Raw genomic sequence first — 18,163 nt, 5'->3', positions numbered from 1 at the left:
TTCTTTTTTATATTTTTTTATTTTTCCTTATCAGAAATAACCCCATATTGAACATCATTGTGTTTAACATTTTCTCTGAGAAGTCCATTTCCCAAGATGGACGTCTCACCTGTGAAATTACTAGGCTAGATGGTATAAAGACATTTAAGGTCATGAGGAAAAATAAAGATCACAGGGCATCTGCTTCTAACCGTGGAAACTGGGAGCTTTCCCTTTTTCAACAGGATACAGATCCAGCTCCTTTTATGCCTTCTAGCAGGAAATAGAAAGCCAAAACACTAAAAATCAGCAACACTTGCCTATTTTTCTCCCCCCCCCCAAAAAAATGCTACTCAACCTTGACTGCCCTTGGGACCCATTTGTCCCCCAAGTTGGGGGATGGCCCTTCCAGGAGGGTCGTATGACGCCTTGGGCTCCAACTCCCAGGCCCAAGGGCTTAGCAGGGTGCGGCTGCCTCACCAACACACCCGGAAGCTCAGAACAACACAACTGCAGCCTAGCGCTCCAGGGAGGGCCCAAGACAACGCAAGCCCTTCCTCACCTGGTCCCGGGAGTGACCCTTGGTCTGCCACCTCCAGCCTTTTCTTCATCTCCTCGGCAGCCCCTCTTCACCCGGTCACCCTGGGGACCTTAGCCGGATTGCAGGTTCTTTCCCGTACAGGGCTCGCCCAAGCCTCCGGGGCCCTCCTTCCTCCCGCCCGTTTTCTTTCCGTGCCGTCCCAGCCAATCTCCACAGCCTCACGTCTCCGGCAGCCCCAAGATTCCGACAAGATCGCCCCCTCATCTCCTTGGTATCTCTTTCCATGTATCTGTACGGGGCTGTCCCTCTGTCTTTCCCGCCATGACTGGCTTCTGTCCGGTTTTGTCCTCGCCTCCTCACCCCCACGTCGATCTGGGGGACTCTGGCCCCGGCCCTGTCGTTGTGCCCAGTAGGTACCTCTCGTGACAGGACCGCTGTCCCCTTCAGGTCTCCTCGCACACGCCCCTCCCCCAAGCCTGTCCCTCTGCGCCCCCGCCCGCGTCTGTACTTCTGTCGGCTTCCGAATACATCCCGCTGTTCTCGGAGTCTTGCCCTCCGTCCCTCCCGACCCTTGGTCATCATTCCTCCCTGGGGCTGGGCAATCTGCGCCCTAGTTCCCCTCCCTCGCCCGAGGAACTCTTCCCTCTTCCACTTTCTCTACTTTGAACCCATCCCAGCAGAGTCCAGGAAGTAGCCTGGCGCCGGAGACTGGCGGCAGTGGTGCCCAATGGAGCGCGCCAGCGGCGGCGACGACCCCGCCCTGAGAGCGAATGCGACCAATAGGCGTGCGGAGGCAGGACTTCCGCTGTCCCGAAGAGGGCGGGGGGGTGGAGAGAACTGTTGTGGTGCGGCGCGTTGGGCGGGCGGCGGCCGGGCCGCCCAGGGGCTGCCGCGGGACTCGGGGAGCAGCCGAGAGGCTGCAGGGGTGGGGCGGGCCGGACGCGGCGCGGGGGGCCCGGGCGCCGCGGGTTCGAGGCCGGGCCCCGCGCGGGGAGGCCGCGCCACCAGGGGAGAGCTGCCCAGCAGCGAGTTTGCCCCGCTGCCCAAAGAAGGCGGGAGCCGGCAGGGGCCTTCGAAACCCCCTGGCAACCCCGGCCCGGAGTCCCTGGGGAGCGGCCGCTTCCTGGGACGCCCTCCCGGACGCCCTCGCCTCAGGGTAGCGGTTCTGAGCTCCCAGCAAGAGGGGCCTCCGGGTGACCCCCAGCGGGGCCCTGCGAGCCGCGGGAGTCGACCCCGGGGCCTCTGGCCGGGAGGAAGGGGGTTTCCGTAGACTCGGGGCCCAGAGCTGCAGGAGCAGGGCCTGTGGGACGCGGGGCAGGGCAGCCCCGGTCTGGAGACGGACTCTGGGACTCTCGGGTGCGGGGGTCTCGGCGACCTGCTCCGCGGGGAGCGCGGCCGCGGAGTGGCCTGCAGGGGGCCCTGCCCCCAGAGGGGCCGCCGCGGGGCGGGGAGATGAACGGCTTCAGCACCGAGGAGGACAGCCGCGAAGGGCCCCCAGCCTCCGCCGCCAACGCCGCCGCCGCCAACGCCGCCGCCGCCCCGGGCTACGGCCAGAGCTGCTGCCTCATCGAGGACGGCGAGCGCTGCGTCCGGCCCGCGGGCAACGCCTCCTTCAGCAAGAGGGTGCAGAAGAGCATCTCGCAGAAGAAACTCAAGCTGGACATCGACAAGAGCGTGAGTCCGCGCCCTGCCGCCCGCCGCCCGCCGCCCCGGGCGCTCCCCACCGCCGGCCTCGCCGCCCCTCATCTGCCAGCCCGAGGAGTTGGCCGCGGGAGGTGGGAGGCCGCTGAGGCGCGGACCTGCGCCGGCTGTGATTCTGTTGAGATCCGGGAGGTTGGGGGCGGGGGGTGCGAGGACTCCTCCTGCCGGGGAAGCTTGGACCGCAGTTTCTAGCTCGTTTTATTGGCTCGGATGTTGGAGCAGGAGGAGGTGGGTTAATGGTGTTGGCCCACGAAGGTGCAAGAATCGGGGAGGGGGTGAGGAAGGGACCCGGCTGTTGGCCAACTTCGGGCTCCTTCTAAGAACGTTGCTGTTTCTTCAGACTGGGAGAGGTGGCAGCAGCGACTTCCCTGTCCCCCGCGGCCTCCTTTTCCGCAGAGGATCGCCTCACAGGCTACGACTCTGGGAGTGGGTTTTTCCAGGATATGGCAGGACTAAGGCCACGACCAGGTCTTAGGAGATGGCACTGACAGTCGCTGTCCCTGGGAGTGGGCGGGGGAGGGGGCGAGGTGGGGAGAGTCGGTTTCCTTCGGGGTAGCGCCTTAAGGAATGCGGAGGTGGGAAATGGAGATAGAAAATTGAATAGGCTTGCCCTGCCTTGTGCCTAATTATAGGAAACTTTTCCTCTGTGATTTCACCGCTTCTAGTTAACAATTCTAAAGCTGTGCCTATTGTCAACCAATTAAGAACTTTTTGGTCTGACATCTGTTGCTGCAAGCCTTAAGTGGCTGCGGCTGCTTCTTGTTTAGGAATTGGAAATGAGTTAAGGGGGGTTTTAACATGCAGGTAGACTAGCTAAGAGCTTAGGTGGTTAATATCTGTTCTCTTTTGGGGCCAGAATTCCTCTATAGTTCAGGGAAATCAGAGACGGTGTGTTAAAATTAGAGGAAGCCCGTTTTTCCACTTCAGATTTTATTGTTGACACTAAAACCCAGATACAGGAAGGGTTGGTGCCAAATACACAGAGCACCGCAGAGGCTGGTTTGTATCTTAAATACATTATCTAGTTTACTTCCAAGGCCCATGTGCACTTTTTCAGTAAGTCTTTTTTTTTTTTTTAAGATTTATTTATTTTATTTGAAATACGGAGTTAGAGACAGAAGCAGAGAAAGGGAGAGAGGTCTTCCATCTGCTGGTTCACAACCCAGATGGCCACAACGGCCAGAGTTGAGCCAATCCGAAGCCAGGAGCTTCTAAGATGTATCCCACAGGGGTGCAGGGGCCTAAGCACTTGGGCCATCCTCCGCTGCTCTCCAAGGCTACAGAAGAGAGCAGGATCAGAAGTGGAGCAGCCCGGACTCAACTGGCGCCCATATGGGATGCCGGCACTGCAGGCAGAGGCTTTACCTGCTACGCCACTGCGCCGGCCATTGAGTCTTTCATAAAAAGTCTTCCCTATCCTTTCTTCTAGGCCTTTCCCTCCCTCCCTCTAATATATTCAATGTTTGTCATTATAATGCATCTGCTGCTGGGGTAAGTTAATGGCTTTCTTACTACAAATCTGAATGAATGAAAGATACTCATTTTGGAACAAAGGACTGACTAGACACCATGGTGGTGCCTGATTAGGTCAAGTGTCTAAGTGAAATGCTTAATTGTGGGACAGCAGTGAATTCATCCATTTGGAAATACTCCCTATCTTCTCTATAGATGTTAGAAGCTTTTACCTGAGCAACTTATAATAATATTACCCAGTCCTTAAAAAAAAAAAAAATATATCAAGTCCTTTTAAACCCTTGGATGCCTTCACACCTGATTTTGCTCCTGCAACTAGGGCTCTGTTAAGCTATTGACCCCACTGGAAACCTGTGTTGATCATTGCACAGGTGCCCTCCAGGAGAGAGGCAAGCCTCAGCTTAGCGCTAGCCTTCCCAGAAGGTAATGCTTCGAAGGCACAGAGTTCTCAGGTGGAGTCACTCACAATTGGTTGCAAGATGGTGTTGTGGAGTCATTATTTCTGAAAGCAATTCTATTTCATTCTCACAGGCTTGGGCAGGAATTCAATTCCAAGTAAATGCTGTGTTATGAGAATTTTTAGCTGTTACTGAAAAGTGAAATGGGGGAAAACAACACTAGAGCCTTTGCTGCCACACTCCTGCCTCCTTCTCACCGGAAGGCCCCACCCTCAAAAGCTCTGAATTGTTTAAATCGGCATGTACTTGAAATGGTTAAGGAGAAACAGACGAGTCTAGCAGAAAACCTTTGTAACAACATCAAAAATCTAAGGCAGGCAGTTTGACTCATTTTATGTAGTTGTCAACCATGTTCTGATGTTCAGACTAAGTAGACCTGAAAACATTTCTCCAACTGATATATTTCTGCTTTTTTCTTTTTTCTGGAGAAAAGTGGAACTGAGAATTAAATAAAAGAAAAAATGTAGCCAAGGAAAGTACATGTACCCAGAGTTAGAACACTTTAGTGACCTTGGTCAGGTCCTTTCTGTTTACCCTTCTAGAAATTGAGATTGGGGCCAATGAGTTTGCATTGGTGATAGCTAAGTTCTCTTCCAGCTAGGATTCCATTATTCTAATGCTAAGACCTGATGTCTCCCAGTCAAAGCTTTAGGAAGTCACCTGATCTGCCTGTTGTTACACCACCAACCACCACGCTTGTCACTCTGAATTTGAGTTGCAGCGTGGTCTCTAAACATTCACATGCCAGCCTAGCTAATGTGGAGGACCAGGTTCCTATCAGGAATTCAGGGTGTACTTCCAGGAGAAAATCATGTCTAGTAGTACATGGGCACTAAAGAAACTGCGTGGAAAGATGGCATTAAAACTTTATTTTGGTGCGAAAAGATTTGAAGCACATGCATAGTTTTCTCATAACATAGTTCCATGAACTTTTTGAAGTACCTTCATATATATTTTATATATATATAATATATATGTAATGTATAAAGTGTAAATCAGCTAGGTGGGATTCTTTGGGATAATGGCTTGTGCCTTGTCCGAAAGATCCTCTGATGGAGTTGAATCTGGCAAAGCTATTCCATTTTATAACCATGAAAGTGGTGACCTTTTTTCATGTGGCCTATGGAGATTGCCTTATGGATGCCTTTATAGAGTACCTGCTGTCTACTAAACACCATCACAATATAAACTTAAAACTGCTTATGCCTCACTAATCTAACCACACAGAATTGGTAATTCATCTGACTAAATGAAGTTTTCATTATTTTCTTTACAAAAAGGACTGACTTAATCGATGCTGATTTCCTGTCAGCTTACTTTTATCTTTAAGGATTTAAGGAATAGACTTAAATTCCTAAATCTCTCCAGAACATTTGTGTAGCAGCTGTTTCAACATCAGCAACCCCTAGTCATTTATAAAGGCATTAGGTTTCTTAAGACTTTGGAATGGTTCCTCCACCAACTTATATCTTAAATAAACTTATATCTTTAAATAAAAGTACATATATACATATTCTTCACATCTTAGCTGATGTTACCACCTCATTGCCAGAATATCTGCAGCATGTATTAGGAAATAAACAGTAAGATCCAACTTCTTTTATGTTGTTCCACTTTGTGAGCATTTCCACATTTTTCTCTCTCTTGGTAGATCGTATGTGAGGTAATTCAAGAATTAGAAAATAATACATGAAAAACAATTTTTAGTCATAAATGCAAATGAAGAATTTTAAGGAACTATCCTGCAATAGTAATTAAATAGGGTGTCCCATGACTGTTACCACAGCCCATCTTGCCTGCTTCCCTTCTCCCAGGACAGCATGTTCCAGCTCCATTGTAAAGTCATGACTTTTATAGACCTGGAAATGTCACATCACTCCTTGCTTCAAAAACCTTGAGGGAGTCTGTCTTGTCTAAAGGAATATCTAAACTGTTCTTGAGCCCCTACACAGACAGTCACTACCACCCAATTAATGCTGTGTGCCCTGGGCCTCCTCATTCACCCCTTTGTCATCATAACTGGATGATGACTTCTGAGTCTTGATTCTCCTTCCCCTCTGCCTGCAGAGCCGGGAGTCTCCACACTGATTGACCAGGGATCTTTTCCTTTGCTCAGTGTCTTTACAGTTCAATGGCGACTTGGTTTCTCCATGTGTGTTCTAGTTTTTCAGTTCAGTGGTGAGCTTCCGGAAGTATGGCCCACTCCTCTCTCTCTCTCCAATGCCCCACAAAGAAAAACAGCCCCATCATTTGACAGACAGATGCCTGTTACGGTTTCTATGGAATTGGCAACCCTGACTTTAATTTCCTCCCTATTAGGTAAGGCACCTGTATATCTGTGATTTCCACAAAAATTTCATCCAGAGTGTCCGAAATAAAAGGAAGAGGAAGACAAGTGACGATGGTGGAGATTCTCCTGAACATGACACTGACATTCCTGAGGTAAAGGCCAAAAAATAGCAGCTTGAGAAAGCTGGAGGAATGAATTCTAATGTGATACTTATCCCTGGCCTGCGTTTGTACTAAGAAGTAATTTTAGTTCCCTTTGTTCTCCAGTGGTTTATTTGGAAAGCAAATTGTAGAGTCATAATATTAAATCTGAGAGCATAAAAGCATGGAAATCCACCAGTCTGACTGTCCCATCATCTTACAGGTTCAGAGACTCCAGGTCACATCCATGATTAGAGTTTGGAAGCTCTGCTCTAGTGTCCTTTCCAGGAGACCATACTTCTTTCTTCAAGAAGCCCCTCACAAGATGCTTAAATGCAACCACCATGTCAACATATTTAAAATCTTATTTTTGCCTTTAGAGACTGAGTATGTAAGATTTGGGGATATCTGTTCCTCAGTTTTGTGGTCTGTAAGAAGAAGGTGTAAATTCATCAGTTGTGACCAGCTCTTATTTTCTGTCACTCTAATTCCATGACTCCAGGTGCAGGCTGGTTCCCAAGGATCTGTTCCATAGTCAGTTATCCTGCACCAGAGTTTCTTAGCTCTGGCACTTATGACATGTGGAACCAGATAATTCTTATTCTGGGGGACTGTCCTATACATTGTAGGATGTATAGTGGGATCCCTGGATTCTACCCACTAGATGCCAGTCATACCACACCTTGAGCCATGACAATCAAAATAGTTTTCCAGATATTGCTAAATGCCTTTCGGGGGATACAGTGGTCCTGTGTTGAAAGCCACTGCACTAGATCATGAGACCTGGGCTTCTCAAACCATGGTGCCTTCAAGGTGCCAGTGTCTGTTACGTGAGGCTCCAGGAAAGGATATTGGATTTTCTTTGTTTCTAAATTGTTTTCACATAAGACTCAGCAAAAGAAGAACCGTTTATAGTGTACATTGAATATTTGATGCATGAATATTTCATAAGGCAACTGCCTGTTAGCACTCAGAGTGAAAATGACTATGTAGGAATAGAAAGAGTAGGGGGGCCTTTGTCTGCAGATGTAGAGGAAACCTTTGAAAATTCCAGCGCTTGCCCCTGCCCCTCCCTGTGTCCCCTTTTCCAGCGTTAGTTTCCAGCACCATTCTGTTGCGTTTAGCATTATTATTATTGTTTTTAAAGAAATGGATGTGTTCAATTTCTAACTGCTTTTCACACACACGAAAAAAGGTTTAAGGAATGTTTTGAAAAGAATGAAGGACTTTTGTCCGTCATATTGATCGTTCATTTTGTTTTTAAGTGCTCTCCACCTGCCTGAAGCAAGAACATCCCTTTTAGAGGCAGGTAAAGGCAGCCCAGCTTGATGGGCCTTTGATATTTCATGACTATGTAGCTTTCTTTTCTTGCTGTGTTAAGAAAAAATATGGTGAGTTGTCCCTTGCCCTGTTTTCCAGTCAGCGGCCACGACCCTGACTTGCCAGTTTGTACATTGACTGCAGTAGCTTTTGCATCTTCTCTTGGAGGGTCATTAAGAATTCTAATACCTTACAGCTAGGCAAGAACTAATGGAAGACAACTACTAAAGTGCCTCCCACTGTCCTTCATGACCCACTGGCAGGTCTTGCCCCTAAACCTCTCTGGTTCATGCCTTTGCTCTCCATCCTTGGTGTCCCCCTCTCACATCACCATCCAAAACTGCCTCACCATCTCACTCTGGCTCCCTAGCTTCCAATCAGTCTTCCCTGTGAATGAATCTCCACCAGATCCATCTTCCTGAAACCTCTCCTTCCACTGCCTTTGGGAGCTCTTGCTTTTCAAGGCCTGCTACCAGCCAGTCTCCCCTGTTTAACTCACTATGATTGCCGGTGACCTGACCCATCTGTTCACTTCCTGGCTTTCTGTACCCGTGGTCTCCCTCCTTCCCTACTATTCCTCGCTGTCTTTCTAGAGCTTACCACTCCTTAGCTTAAGCTTCTCCACTGCCCTTCCTGGATCACCCCGCCCATCCAGAACTCTCTCCACTGTTACTTTTGTCTTCCCAGCCAGTTACTAGTCCTCAGTGGACCATTTCTAAGACTAAGACTTCTTTTGTAGCGCCCTGCCCCCATCCTTAGTGCAAGGCACGTATTGGGCTCTCGGTGAACCCTGGGTGATCACGTGATAGTTAACATGTTTCTGCTCTTTTCTCTAGGTTGATCTGTTCCAGCTGCAGGTGAACACTCTGCGACGTTATAAACGACACTACAAGCTGCAGACCAGACCAGGCTTCAATAAGGCCCAGTTAGCAGAAGTAGGTGACAAAATGCCCCCTAAAAAGAGAAAGCCAGCACTGCTGTTCTAATGGTGACCCTAATTCTCTTTTACTTCAGTGTGTATGTCTTCATTATGTTTTCCATAGCTCTAGAAACAACTTTCCATTCCCTCTGGTGCATATACTGAAACCCCAAAATTTTAGACTTAAAAAGGCCGATTTCGGGCCAGTGCCACAGCTCACTTGGCTAATCCTCTGCCTGCAGCGCCGGCACCCCGGGTTCTAGTCCCGGTTGCTCCTCTTCCAGTCCAGCTCTCTGCTGTGGCCCGGGAAGGCAGTGGAGGATGGCCCAAGTGCTTGGGTCCCTGCACTCGCATGGGAGACCAGGAGGAAGCACCTGGCTCCTGGCTTGGGATCAGCGCAGCGCCAGGCCATAACAGCCATTTGGGGGGTGAACCAACGGAAAGGAAGACCTCTCTGTCTCTGTCTCTGTCTCTCTCACTAACTCTGCCTGTCAAAAAAAAAAAAAAAAGTAAAAAAAAAGGCCCGATTTCTAAAAAAGAAAACATGACACAGGGAGAGGAATAGACTTGCTTAAAATCACATAGCAGGGTTAGGCATTTGACCCAGCAATTAAGTTGCTGCTTAGGACACCCACATGCCACATTGGAGCCCTTGAATATCAGTCCTGGCTGTGCATCTAATCCAGTTTCCTGCTAATAAACATCCTGGGAGACAACAGGTGATATCTGAAGTATTGGGTTCCTGCCACCCATGTGGGGGACCTGAATGGAGACCTGGCTTCCACCTGGTTCAGCCCTTGCTACTACAGGCATTTGGGGAGTGAACTAGCAGATGGAATTCTTCAATCTCAAAATCAGTCTCATATAAATAATGTTCTACTGAACCTTTTAATTATCATTTGACGCAGAAACAGTTCCCATCCTCTGGTTCACTCCTCAGATACCCACAACAGCCGGATCTGGGCCAGATCCAGAAGCCGAGAACTCAGTCCAGGTCTCTCATGTGATCGGCAGTAACCCTACTTTGTGAGCCGTCTCTTGCTGTCCCCCAGAGTCTGCATTAGCAGGAAGCTAGAGCCACAAATCGAACCCAGGGTATGATACAGGGTTTTTGTTTTGTTTTGTTTTGTTTTTTTTTTTTTTTAAAGATTGATTGTACAGGGCCAGCGCCGTGGCTTAACTAGCTAATCCTCCGCCTTGCAGCACCGGCACACCGGGTTCTAGTCCCAGTTGGGGCACCGGATTCTATCCTGGTTGCCCCTCTTCCAGGCCAGCTCTCTGCTATGGCCCGGGAAGGCAGTGGAGGATGGCCCAAGTCCTTGGGCCCTGCACCCGCATGGGAGACCAGGAGAAGCACCTGGCTCCTGGCTTCGGATCAGCGTGATGAGCCAGCCGCAGTGGCCATTGGAGGGTGAACCAACGGCAAAAAGGAAGACCTTTCTCTCTCTCTGTCTCTCTCACTATCTACTCTGCCTGTCCAAAAAAAAAAAAAAATTGATTGTACAGTCAGAGTTACAGAAAGAGAGATTGGCCAGGGTTGGGCCAAAGCCAGGAGCTTCATCTGAGTCTCCCATGTGGTTGGCAGCGGCCCAAACACTTGGGCATATTCCACTGCTTTTCCGAGGCCATTAGCAGGGAGCTGGATTGTAAGTGGAGCAGCTGGGATGCCAGTGGCCTAACCCACTTCATCACAATGCTTGCCCCTAATGTAGGCATCTTAATTGCTAAGCCAGATGCTCTATTGGACTTTTTGTTGTTATTTATTTTTATTTATTCAAAAGACAGATTTTTTAAAAGATTTATTTATTTGAAAGTCAGAGTTACACAGAGAGGCAGACAGAGAAAGATCTTCCATCTGCTGGTTCTCTCCCCAGTGGGCCACAGTGGCCAGAGCTGTGCTGATCCGAAGCCAGGAGCTTCTTCTAGGTCTCCCACGTGGGTGTGGGGGCCCAAGGACTTGGACCATCTTCCACTGCTTTCCCAGGCCTTAGCAGAGAACTGGATTGGAAGTGGAGCAACTGGGAAGCAAAACGGCACCATATGGGATGCCAGCACCGCAGGTGGAGGCTTTACCTGCTACACCACAGTGCCGGCCCCAAGAGAGATCTTCAGACTGCTGACTTACTGTCCAAATGCCTGCAACAGCCAAGGATGGGCCATGTTGAAACCAGGAGCCTCAAACTCTATCTGAATCTCCCATTTGAGTAGCAGGGACCCAAGTACTGCTCAGATACATGGTAGGCAAGATGAGGTGAAGCAAGAGTAGACCTGTGTTCTCAAAACTTAGCAAATAAAGCTCAGCATCAGGACTATAGTAAATGATGACTTTTCCTTCAAATCTATTGTGTCTTTTAAGAGAAAGTTATGGGGGCCAGTGCTGTGGCGCAGCATATTAAAGCCCTAGTCTGCAGGGCCAGCATCCCATATTGGTGGCAGTTCAAGTCCTGGCTGTTGCACTTCCGATCCAGCTCTCTGCTATGGCCTGGGAAAGCAGTAGAAGATGGCCCAGGTCCTTGGGTTCTGTATCTGTGTGGGAGACTCAGAGGAACCTCCTGGCTTAGGATCGGCGCAGCTCCGGCCGTTGCAGCCATCTGGAGAGTGAACCAGTGGATTGAAGACATTTCTCTCTCTCTGTCTTTGCCTCTCTATAACTCTGCCTTTCAAATAAATAAATGTGTGTTTTTGTTTTGTTTTGTTTTGTTTTAAACAGGCAGAGTGGATAGTGAGAGAGAGAGAGACAGAGAGGAAGGTCTTCCTTTTTGCCGTTGGTTCACCCTCCAATGGCCGCTGCGGCCAGCACATCTCGCTGATCCGAAGCCAGGAGCCAGGTACCTCTCCTGGTCTCCTGTGTGGGTGCAGGGCCCAAGCACTTGGGCCATCCTCCACTGCCTTCCCGGACCATAGCAGAGAGCTGGCCTGGAAGAGAGGCAACTGGGATAGAATCCAGCGCCCCAACCGGGACTAGAACCCGGTGTGCGAGCGCCGCAAGGCGGAGGATTAGCCTGTTGAGCCACGGCACCGGCCTTAAATGTGTTTTTTTTTTAAAAAGAGAAAGTTAAGTACTTAGGAGAGAGATTCTTGGGTTCAAACACGAGTTCAGTTGACTATTCATCTGACACAATTTCTATTTTTTTAAAGATATATTTTATTTATTTGAAAGGCAGAGTTATACAGAAAATGAGAAATAGAGAAGAGACGGGTCTTCCATCCGCTGGCTCACTCACCAAATGGCTACAACAGCCAAGGCTGTCCAGGCAGGAGCCAGGAGCTTCTTCTTGGTCTCCCACATGGGTGCAGGAGCCCAAGGACTTGGGCCATTGTCTGCCGCTTTCGGATGCACATTAGCAGGGGGCTGGATCAGAATTGGAGAAGCCAGGGCTTGAACCAGTACCCATATAGGATGCTGGCATTGCAGGCCACAGCTTAGCCTGTTATGCCACAATGCCAGCCCCCTAACACAACTTATTTTATGAAATATGTTTCCACCCATGCCAGGGCCTGACAGGTTTGGTAGCAACTGACTAAGCAGAGCAGTCAGTCTCTTCATGGAATTTAATGGTCATGATGGATGATTGGCTGCCACTAAAATAGAACTGTACCTTGGTAGGTTAAAGTTCCACTTCTGGAATTCTGGAAAACAAGTCACCATTGTACATTGTTGTAAGAACTTCTGCAGTAGCTGTAATTCCCACCACAGCACTGCAAGCGAGTCCTTGTCCCCTCTTTGAATTTTTCACCTTGAATTGTGCAGATTTAAGGGATTTTGGTTTTTCTTCCACATAGACTGTCAGCCGACACTTCAGGAACATACCTGTGAATGAAAAAGAGACCCTCGCCTACTTCATCTACATGGTGAAGAGTAACAAGAGTAGACTGGACCAGAAATCGGAGGGCAGCAAGCAGCTTGAGTGAAGACAAAGCCCATCTTAAAGGAACAAAGCATAATGCCTAATGCACAGGTGATATCTGCTACGTTTAAAGACTGTTCAGTTTTACTGTAAATAAAAGTTTGAATGATGATACTGTAAATCTTTTTGGTCAAGAGGATTATATTCTCATGACTCAGCATGTGTATAGACAGACTTTTAAGATAACTACTGGACTGAAAAAAACAGGATCATAAAAAGAATTAAAGGAAAACTATGTATTGCAGAATTCAACAAAGCGTTAAGTCTATTCTGCTGAAAATGTGGGATAAGAAATAGTTTGGTAGTCACCTTGCAATACCAGGCTGCCACCTTTGAGACTTAGCCCTGGAATAAGGATAGGGTGTAGCTGATGGACTTGCACATTGCCCACTGGCTATGTAGATGGCCTGCTTTGTTGCAGATTTTTTTGTCATTATCAATTCGACATTGGTCTCTTCACTTGCCCTTGTCCACAGTGGGCATTTGATCAGTATTGAGTTGTCTAAGCTGTCAAAGCAGTGCCAGCCCTGTACCATCTACTTCCTTGCTCTTTTAACTGAGACCTCTGCCATTTCTGTTGTTCAGCGCTTAACTGCTAAGTATGGAGGGAATCCTGGTCCAAGGACAAGGAAGTTTGAGATCAAAAGAGTATTTCAGGGCAGTTGCATGCCCCGACTTGTCAAGGCTTCAGAAACACTGATAAATGTTTCTCACAGGAGACATGGTACTTTGCACACCCCTCTGTGCTTCACTTTTGGAATGAAGTTATTAAGACTTGAGCCAAGATCCTGGGCAATAAATGCTTTGACAAACTGAGCAATTTTGGTTTGGGGCTAATGTTTTCAGAAGTATTAATCCTCAGTTCATAACCACCAGGAAAGCTGCCAAGGACCATATGACTCCTGCTCAGAAGTTCAGCTGTGGGGTAGAAAGTACGGCTGTCCTTAAGTCCCTGGGCTCTGTCTGGTAGACAGCACATCATGAATTTGAGCAACCAAGGTTAGTGCTATCTGATGCTCATTTTTGTGAGCAATTTGCTTCCCTGTTAGGGAGAAAGATTGCTTAAAATAATTTTTAAAGTATTAATAATGGCCTGATTTTTGTTTTTGTCAGTAATTCATTCTTCTAGCTAATTTTATCAGAACCAAAGTATCCTGTGAATACAAAGCTTTATATCCAAAAATATGCTTTTGCAAAATTCTCTATATGATCATTGTGTTGGGGGTAGAAGGCTGAGAGAAAAAAGAATTTGGATTCTAATATCTGACCAATCTTGATACATATGATGACATATGATGGTCAAAGGTGTCATTTTGCTTCTCAGTTTCAATTCTTAGTTGTTTCTTAAGCCTTAAATAATAAAAGGAGCAATGCACAGCCTGGCTGGCAGAGTTTCCATGTCTCATAAATGGCTTAATCGAGCACCATAGGCAAGAAGTCAGAACAAAACAAAACCCCAACTGAGTAGGGTGGCAGTGTCTGAAGATTTCAGTTCTGTAAGCAGAGTACCATGCTCTCTGTGGAATGGGGACAGAGCCACCCCGTCACTAACAAGCAGTGTGTTTCATTGCAGCAACGCTGTCACCAGTGTTCAAAGTGCATGTCTGGCAGATTGCAGCCTTTTTTACATGTGTGTAAATGAATGTACATAGACAATGCTCTGAACTCTGAAGGGATCCTGTTTTGATACACTTGGCTGTGGCTGGCATGTCAAGGTACTCTTGAGTATTCTCATTCAGATCCAGTGTGTATTTAGTGATTGTCTCCTTACTTACAGCTGAAGGATATTGATAGAGACATCAAGAAGCCTCATCGGGGGCTGGAGTTTGGCAGACGGAGCCTGCAGGTTAAGGCATCGTTAATGTTCTCTCTGGAAATGTTTCTTATTGAGGAAGAAAGTATATTTTTCTGATATTTAAACCAAAATTGTGAGTATGTAGTCATGTCACGGCTCCTTTAACAGCAAATCTGTTTTCCCAGTGGAGAGAAACAGCAGTGCATTCTTGTCCAAGAAGATGTGCTATCAGGATTCACATGTTGAAATGTGTATGTAAGACTGCTTTTATTCCAAACAGAAGCCTGGGCAACTTGTGACCTTCAGCCAGAGGCTGTGCGCACTCGAGTCTCATGTTGTCTTGAAAAGTGCTTTTGGAAACTGGAAGTTGTAGGCATCTTCAACCTTTTAAAAACAGGTCAATTGAGAGAAAAGACAAAGCTATTTGAACTTAACGTTTATTCATGTCCAGAAGTCCGTTCTTTCATGAAACCACTAAACCACTTGCCTTAGCCTCTTCCGCAGTTTCTGACAGCTTCATCTGTGGGCAGAAGACTTCTGCCTCTGAGCAACAGCCAGGCCCTCCAAAACAACAGACTCTGGCTGTAGAGAGCAGTGGGGTTGGGGAAAGCAGTGTTCGCCTTGGCTGCCTGCATTCTTATACCACCTGTCAGACTCTCTCTCCACCTGTGACGTTGCAGCATTACCTTCTCTCCTCTTGGTGCTCCTGGGCAAAACTGGAATTTGAAATCCAGAACTGGCATTGTCTTAACAAGCATGGGCCCTGCCTCTCAATTCCAGCGTGGCATGGTTCTTTGATGTGCCCTGAAGGTCGTCACAAGGAAACATCAGTGTCCTGCCATTCATGTTGTTTCACTTTGTTTTTAAAAAACAAATGGACAAATTTCTTATTCGAAGAACAAACTCTTAGATTGGCAAAAACATGTAATAATGATCAAAGCTGAATCTCATGAAAGATTGAAAACCAAAGGATTCAAGACCAGTGTTGTAAACTGAAGAGGAATTTCACTTATGTGTTACAGCTGCTGAGTTAAGATGTTCCTCTTGTAGCTAAATAGTTACTATGAGCCTCTTGAAGAACAGATACTAATGTTTGCAGCTGGAATGTTGAATCTAACCTTGGCATTTGCGCTATTTATTTTGTGGGAACTTTTTGTTGGTATCCTGCAGAACATCTGCCTGGTGGGAGGGGGAGGATGGGGATGGGAGCTTACTCTCAGGGCCTTGCTTGTTGAGTAGGCTGTCCTGGGTGTGGGTCCAAGGGGAATTGGTCCATGGAAATCGCCTGAAGACTCTCAGTCGTTACGAGGATAAGACACAAATTGTGGAAAGACCTTAAATTGCTTGGTCTAGTCTCCCATAGGTGCTGACATTCTGCTTACAATCATCCCAACAAGGGGTTGAGCAGTCTGGACTTAAACACCTCTGAGGACAGAGAACTCACTACCTCCTGGGGGAACTTGTTCTATCCTTGTAAACCTCTGGCTTTTCTGTGTTCTCTGTCATTTCCATCAGCCCCATGGGACCCATGTGGAACAAGTTATTCATCTTGGCAAAGTCCCTAATTGCACTATCCAAGGGCATAGTATATTTTGGAATGGAGCAACTAGGACATAGACATTCTCATTGTCCTGGCTGTCCTTGGCCCTGTGTCCACTTAGTTCCTTGTTGGAGAATGTGGAGGAAACCCCATCAGCCTGGTTATTCTCCTTTGTTCTTGCCAAAGTGGTGGCATGTGGCAGGAAGTAGAGAGGATGTTAATAGCTTGCTTTAAAAAAAAAACAAAACAAAAAAAAAATCACCTAAGACAGATGAGGCCTTATTTGTGTGCTTGCCCCACAAAAACTAATGCTCACCACATTGCTTAGGCAAAACCTGACCTAGGACATTGTAAAATAATGTCATTACTACCCATGGAGTTTAAAGATTCCATGGTTGCCAACAGTGTGTTCCTTGTGATTCCAGTAGCAACTTCATACACTGATTTCACTGAGAAGACAAAGGCTAAGAACATGGGGGTGGGGAGCCATGATTCAGCATCAGAGAAGTGCCATACTGAATTCCAATCAATTTTTAAAGATAAAAAAGCCAAAATTCAATACAAGATTTGTTTGAGTTTACATGGCATTATCAGACTAACCTGTAGTCCTTGTGACCTGTCCAGCATTCTGCTCACTTTCTGACTCATGGAAAGATCAGTTCAGTTGAAAAAGTAAGCTGTCCTCAGATTCTAGAGAATCTGTAACTGAGCAGAAGTTGCCAAGGCCACCCTGGCTTTCAGGGACTATGAACTGTCCTGCAGAACTTGAGGGCAAGTGAAATGTTGGACCAGCTGAGTTTTGCAAAACTAGTAAAAATGGAAAACAGATCTATCTTATAATAGAAGACCCGGGATCAAAAGTCCTAGTGGGAGGTATCTTGTTGTCGTAGAATCTTAATTCTCATGAAATGGGCTTGAGGTTGATGGGTCATACTTCCACCTCCCAGGCAGTCCTTTGAGAGTGTCTGATTCAGCTGGCCCTGGCCCTCCTGCTGAGCTAGGCAGTTCAATAACAGGTGAACTCAAGATCATGCCCTGGGAAGCATGGTGCTTTAGGGTGCTGCCTATCCCTTTCATTATTATAGACTGTTTCCACATTTATGGTTAGGAAGGGTAAAGCAGATTGCTGTTGGAGGTAGAATCCTGCCTGAGGCAAGGTGGGACCTCTTGAGGCAGAAATGTCTGCACTCAGTTGCATCAAGCTTGTGTCTTGTCACAGAAACCCTTCAGTTGCTTTCATCTGCTGAATACATTTGCCAGCAACACAGGGTTGCACAGGATCCCTGTTCAACATCACTGTCGTCCTACGCTCATCAGAGTATTTTGGGGTATGGATCTTTCCTTTCTCCATTTTGTAACTGCCTTATTGAAAAGTAAGTGCCCTTCCATTCCAGGCCTCCTCATATTGTACTTGTTTCCTGCCAACTTTGGGGGATCGTTTGTGTTTTAATTTTATAATATATGGCTCTGTACTGTTTGAAAGGCTCTCAATTCTATGAGGTCTTTAGTATGTATGTGACTTTTCATGTTGCAGTATCACAGAGATGAGATGGCCCGACTTTTGCTCTTAATAAATGATCTGAATGAGTAAGAGACACTCTGTGTCCTTTGAATTTCTACTCAGAATTGAGGTGCTTTCACTTCCACATTCGGGCCTTTGTGTATTACAGTGATCGATGTCAGCAATCTTTGCTTCCAGCACCTACATTTCCCCCTCACCCCTAGAGCACATAAAGTTTGTTCAGATCACAGGAGGTTGTGCCCACATTCTGGTCTCCCTCTCCCAGTTACTTTCCTGGAAAGAGGCTGGCCAGGCCCAGCAGCTCGAGTCTGAGGCTTGACTTCTGTGTCGCATGTGAGATATCAAGGGCAGCAGAGTTTACTCTCTGGGTCTTCCCCTGTCTGTCCGTGATGTGAGAGTCCTGAGCCAAGTAAAAGGATTGCAAATTAAAATGCCTGCAAGGGGCAACTACACCTTGGCAAACACATCCCTTCACAGGCAGCCACTGTTCATCTCCTCCGGATTGTTGCCATGTGTGATAAAGTTTTGTAATTTAGCAACAGGAACTGGAAGCCCAGACATTTATGTAAATGTCCCA

The 18,163-nt window shown here is 47.3% G+C and overlaps 1 protein-coding gene across 4 annotated transcripts; it reads left to right on the top strand.

The window, feature by feature from the left end:
• Positions 1-1,511: 1,511 nt before the first annotated feature.
• SAP30L (SAP30 like) lies at positions 1,512-17,678 on the top strand. 4 transcript variants are annotated; one of them, XR_009865744.1, is made up of 5 exons: positions 1,512-2,194; positions 6,472-6,594; positions 8,739-8,837; positions 12,605-13,728; positions 14,507-17,677. XR_009865744.1 is itself a non-coding variant. In XM_062188795.1 (5 exons), exons 1-4 carry the CDS (start codon positions 1,973-1,975, stop codon positions 12,731-12,733), a joined length of 573 nt encoding a protein of 190 aa, XP_062044779.1. In that variant the 5' UTR covers positions 1,512-1,972; the 3' UTR covers positions 12,734-12,780; positions 14,507-17,677. The 4 variants fall into 4 exon arrangements, 3 of the variants coding, with proteins under 3 accessions (XP_062044779.1, XP_062044778.1, XP_062044777.1); XM_062188795.1 differs by having other exon boundaries at positions 12,605-12,780; XM_062188794.1 differs by having other exon boundaries at positions 12,605-12,780; positions 13,606-17,677.
• Positions 17,679-18,163: the final 485 nt, after the last annotated feature.

The sequence above is a fragment of the Lepus europaeus genome, chromosome 4 (genome assembly GCF_033115175.1).
Source record: "Lepus europaeus isolate LE1 chromosome 4, mLepTim1.pri, whole genome shotgun sequence".
Classification (NCBI taxonomy): Eukaryota; Metazoa; Chordata; class Mammalia; order Lagomorpha; family Leporidae; genus Lepus; species Lepus europaeus.
Note: the sequence above shows the minus strand (reverse complement) of the source record. Positions and strands in the feature narration are given on the sequence as shown.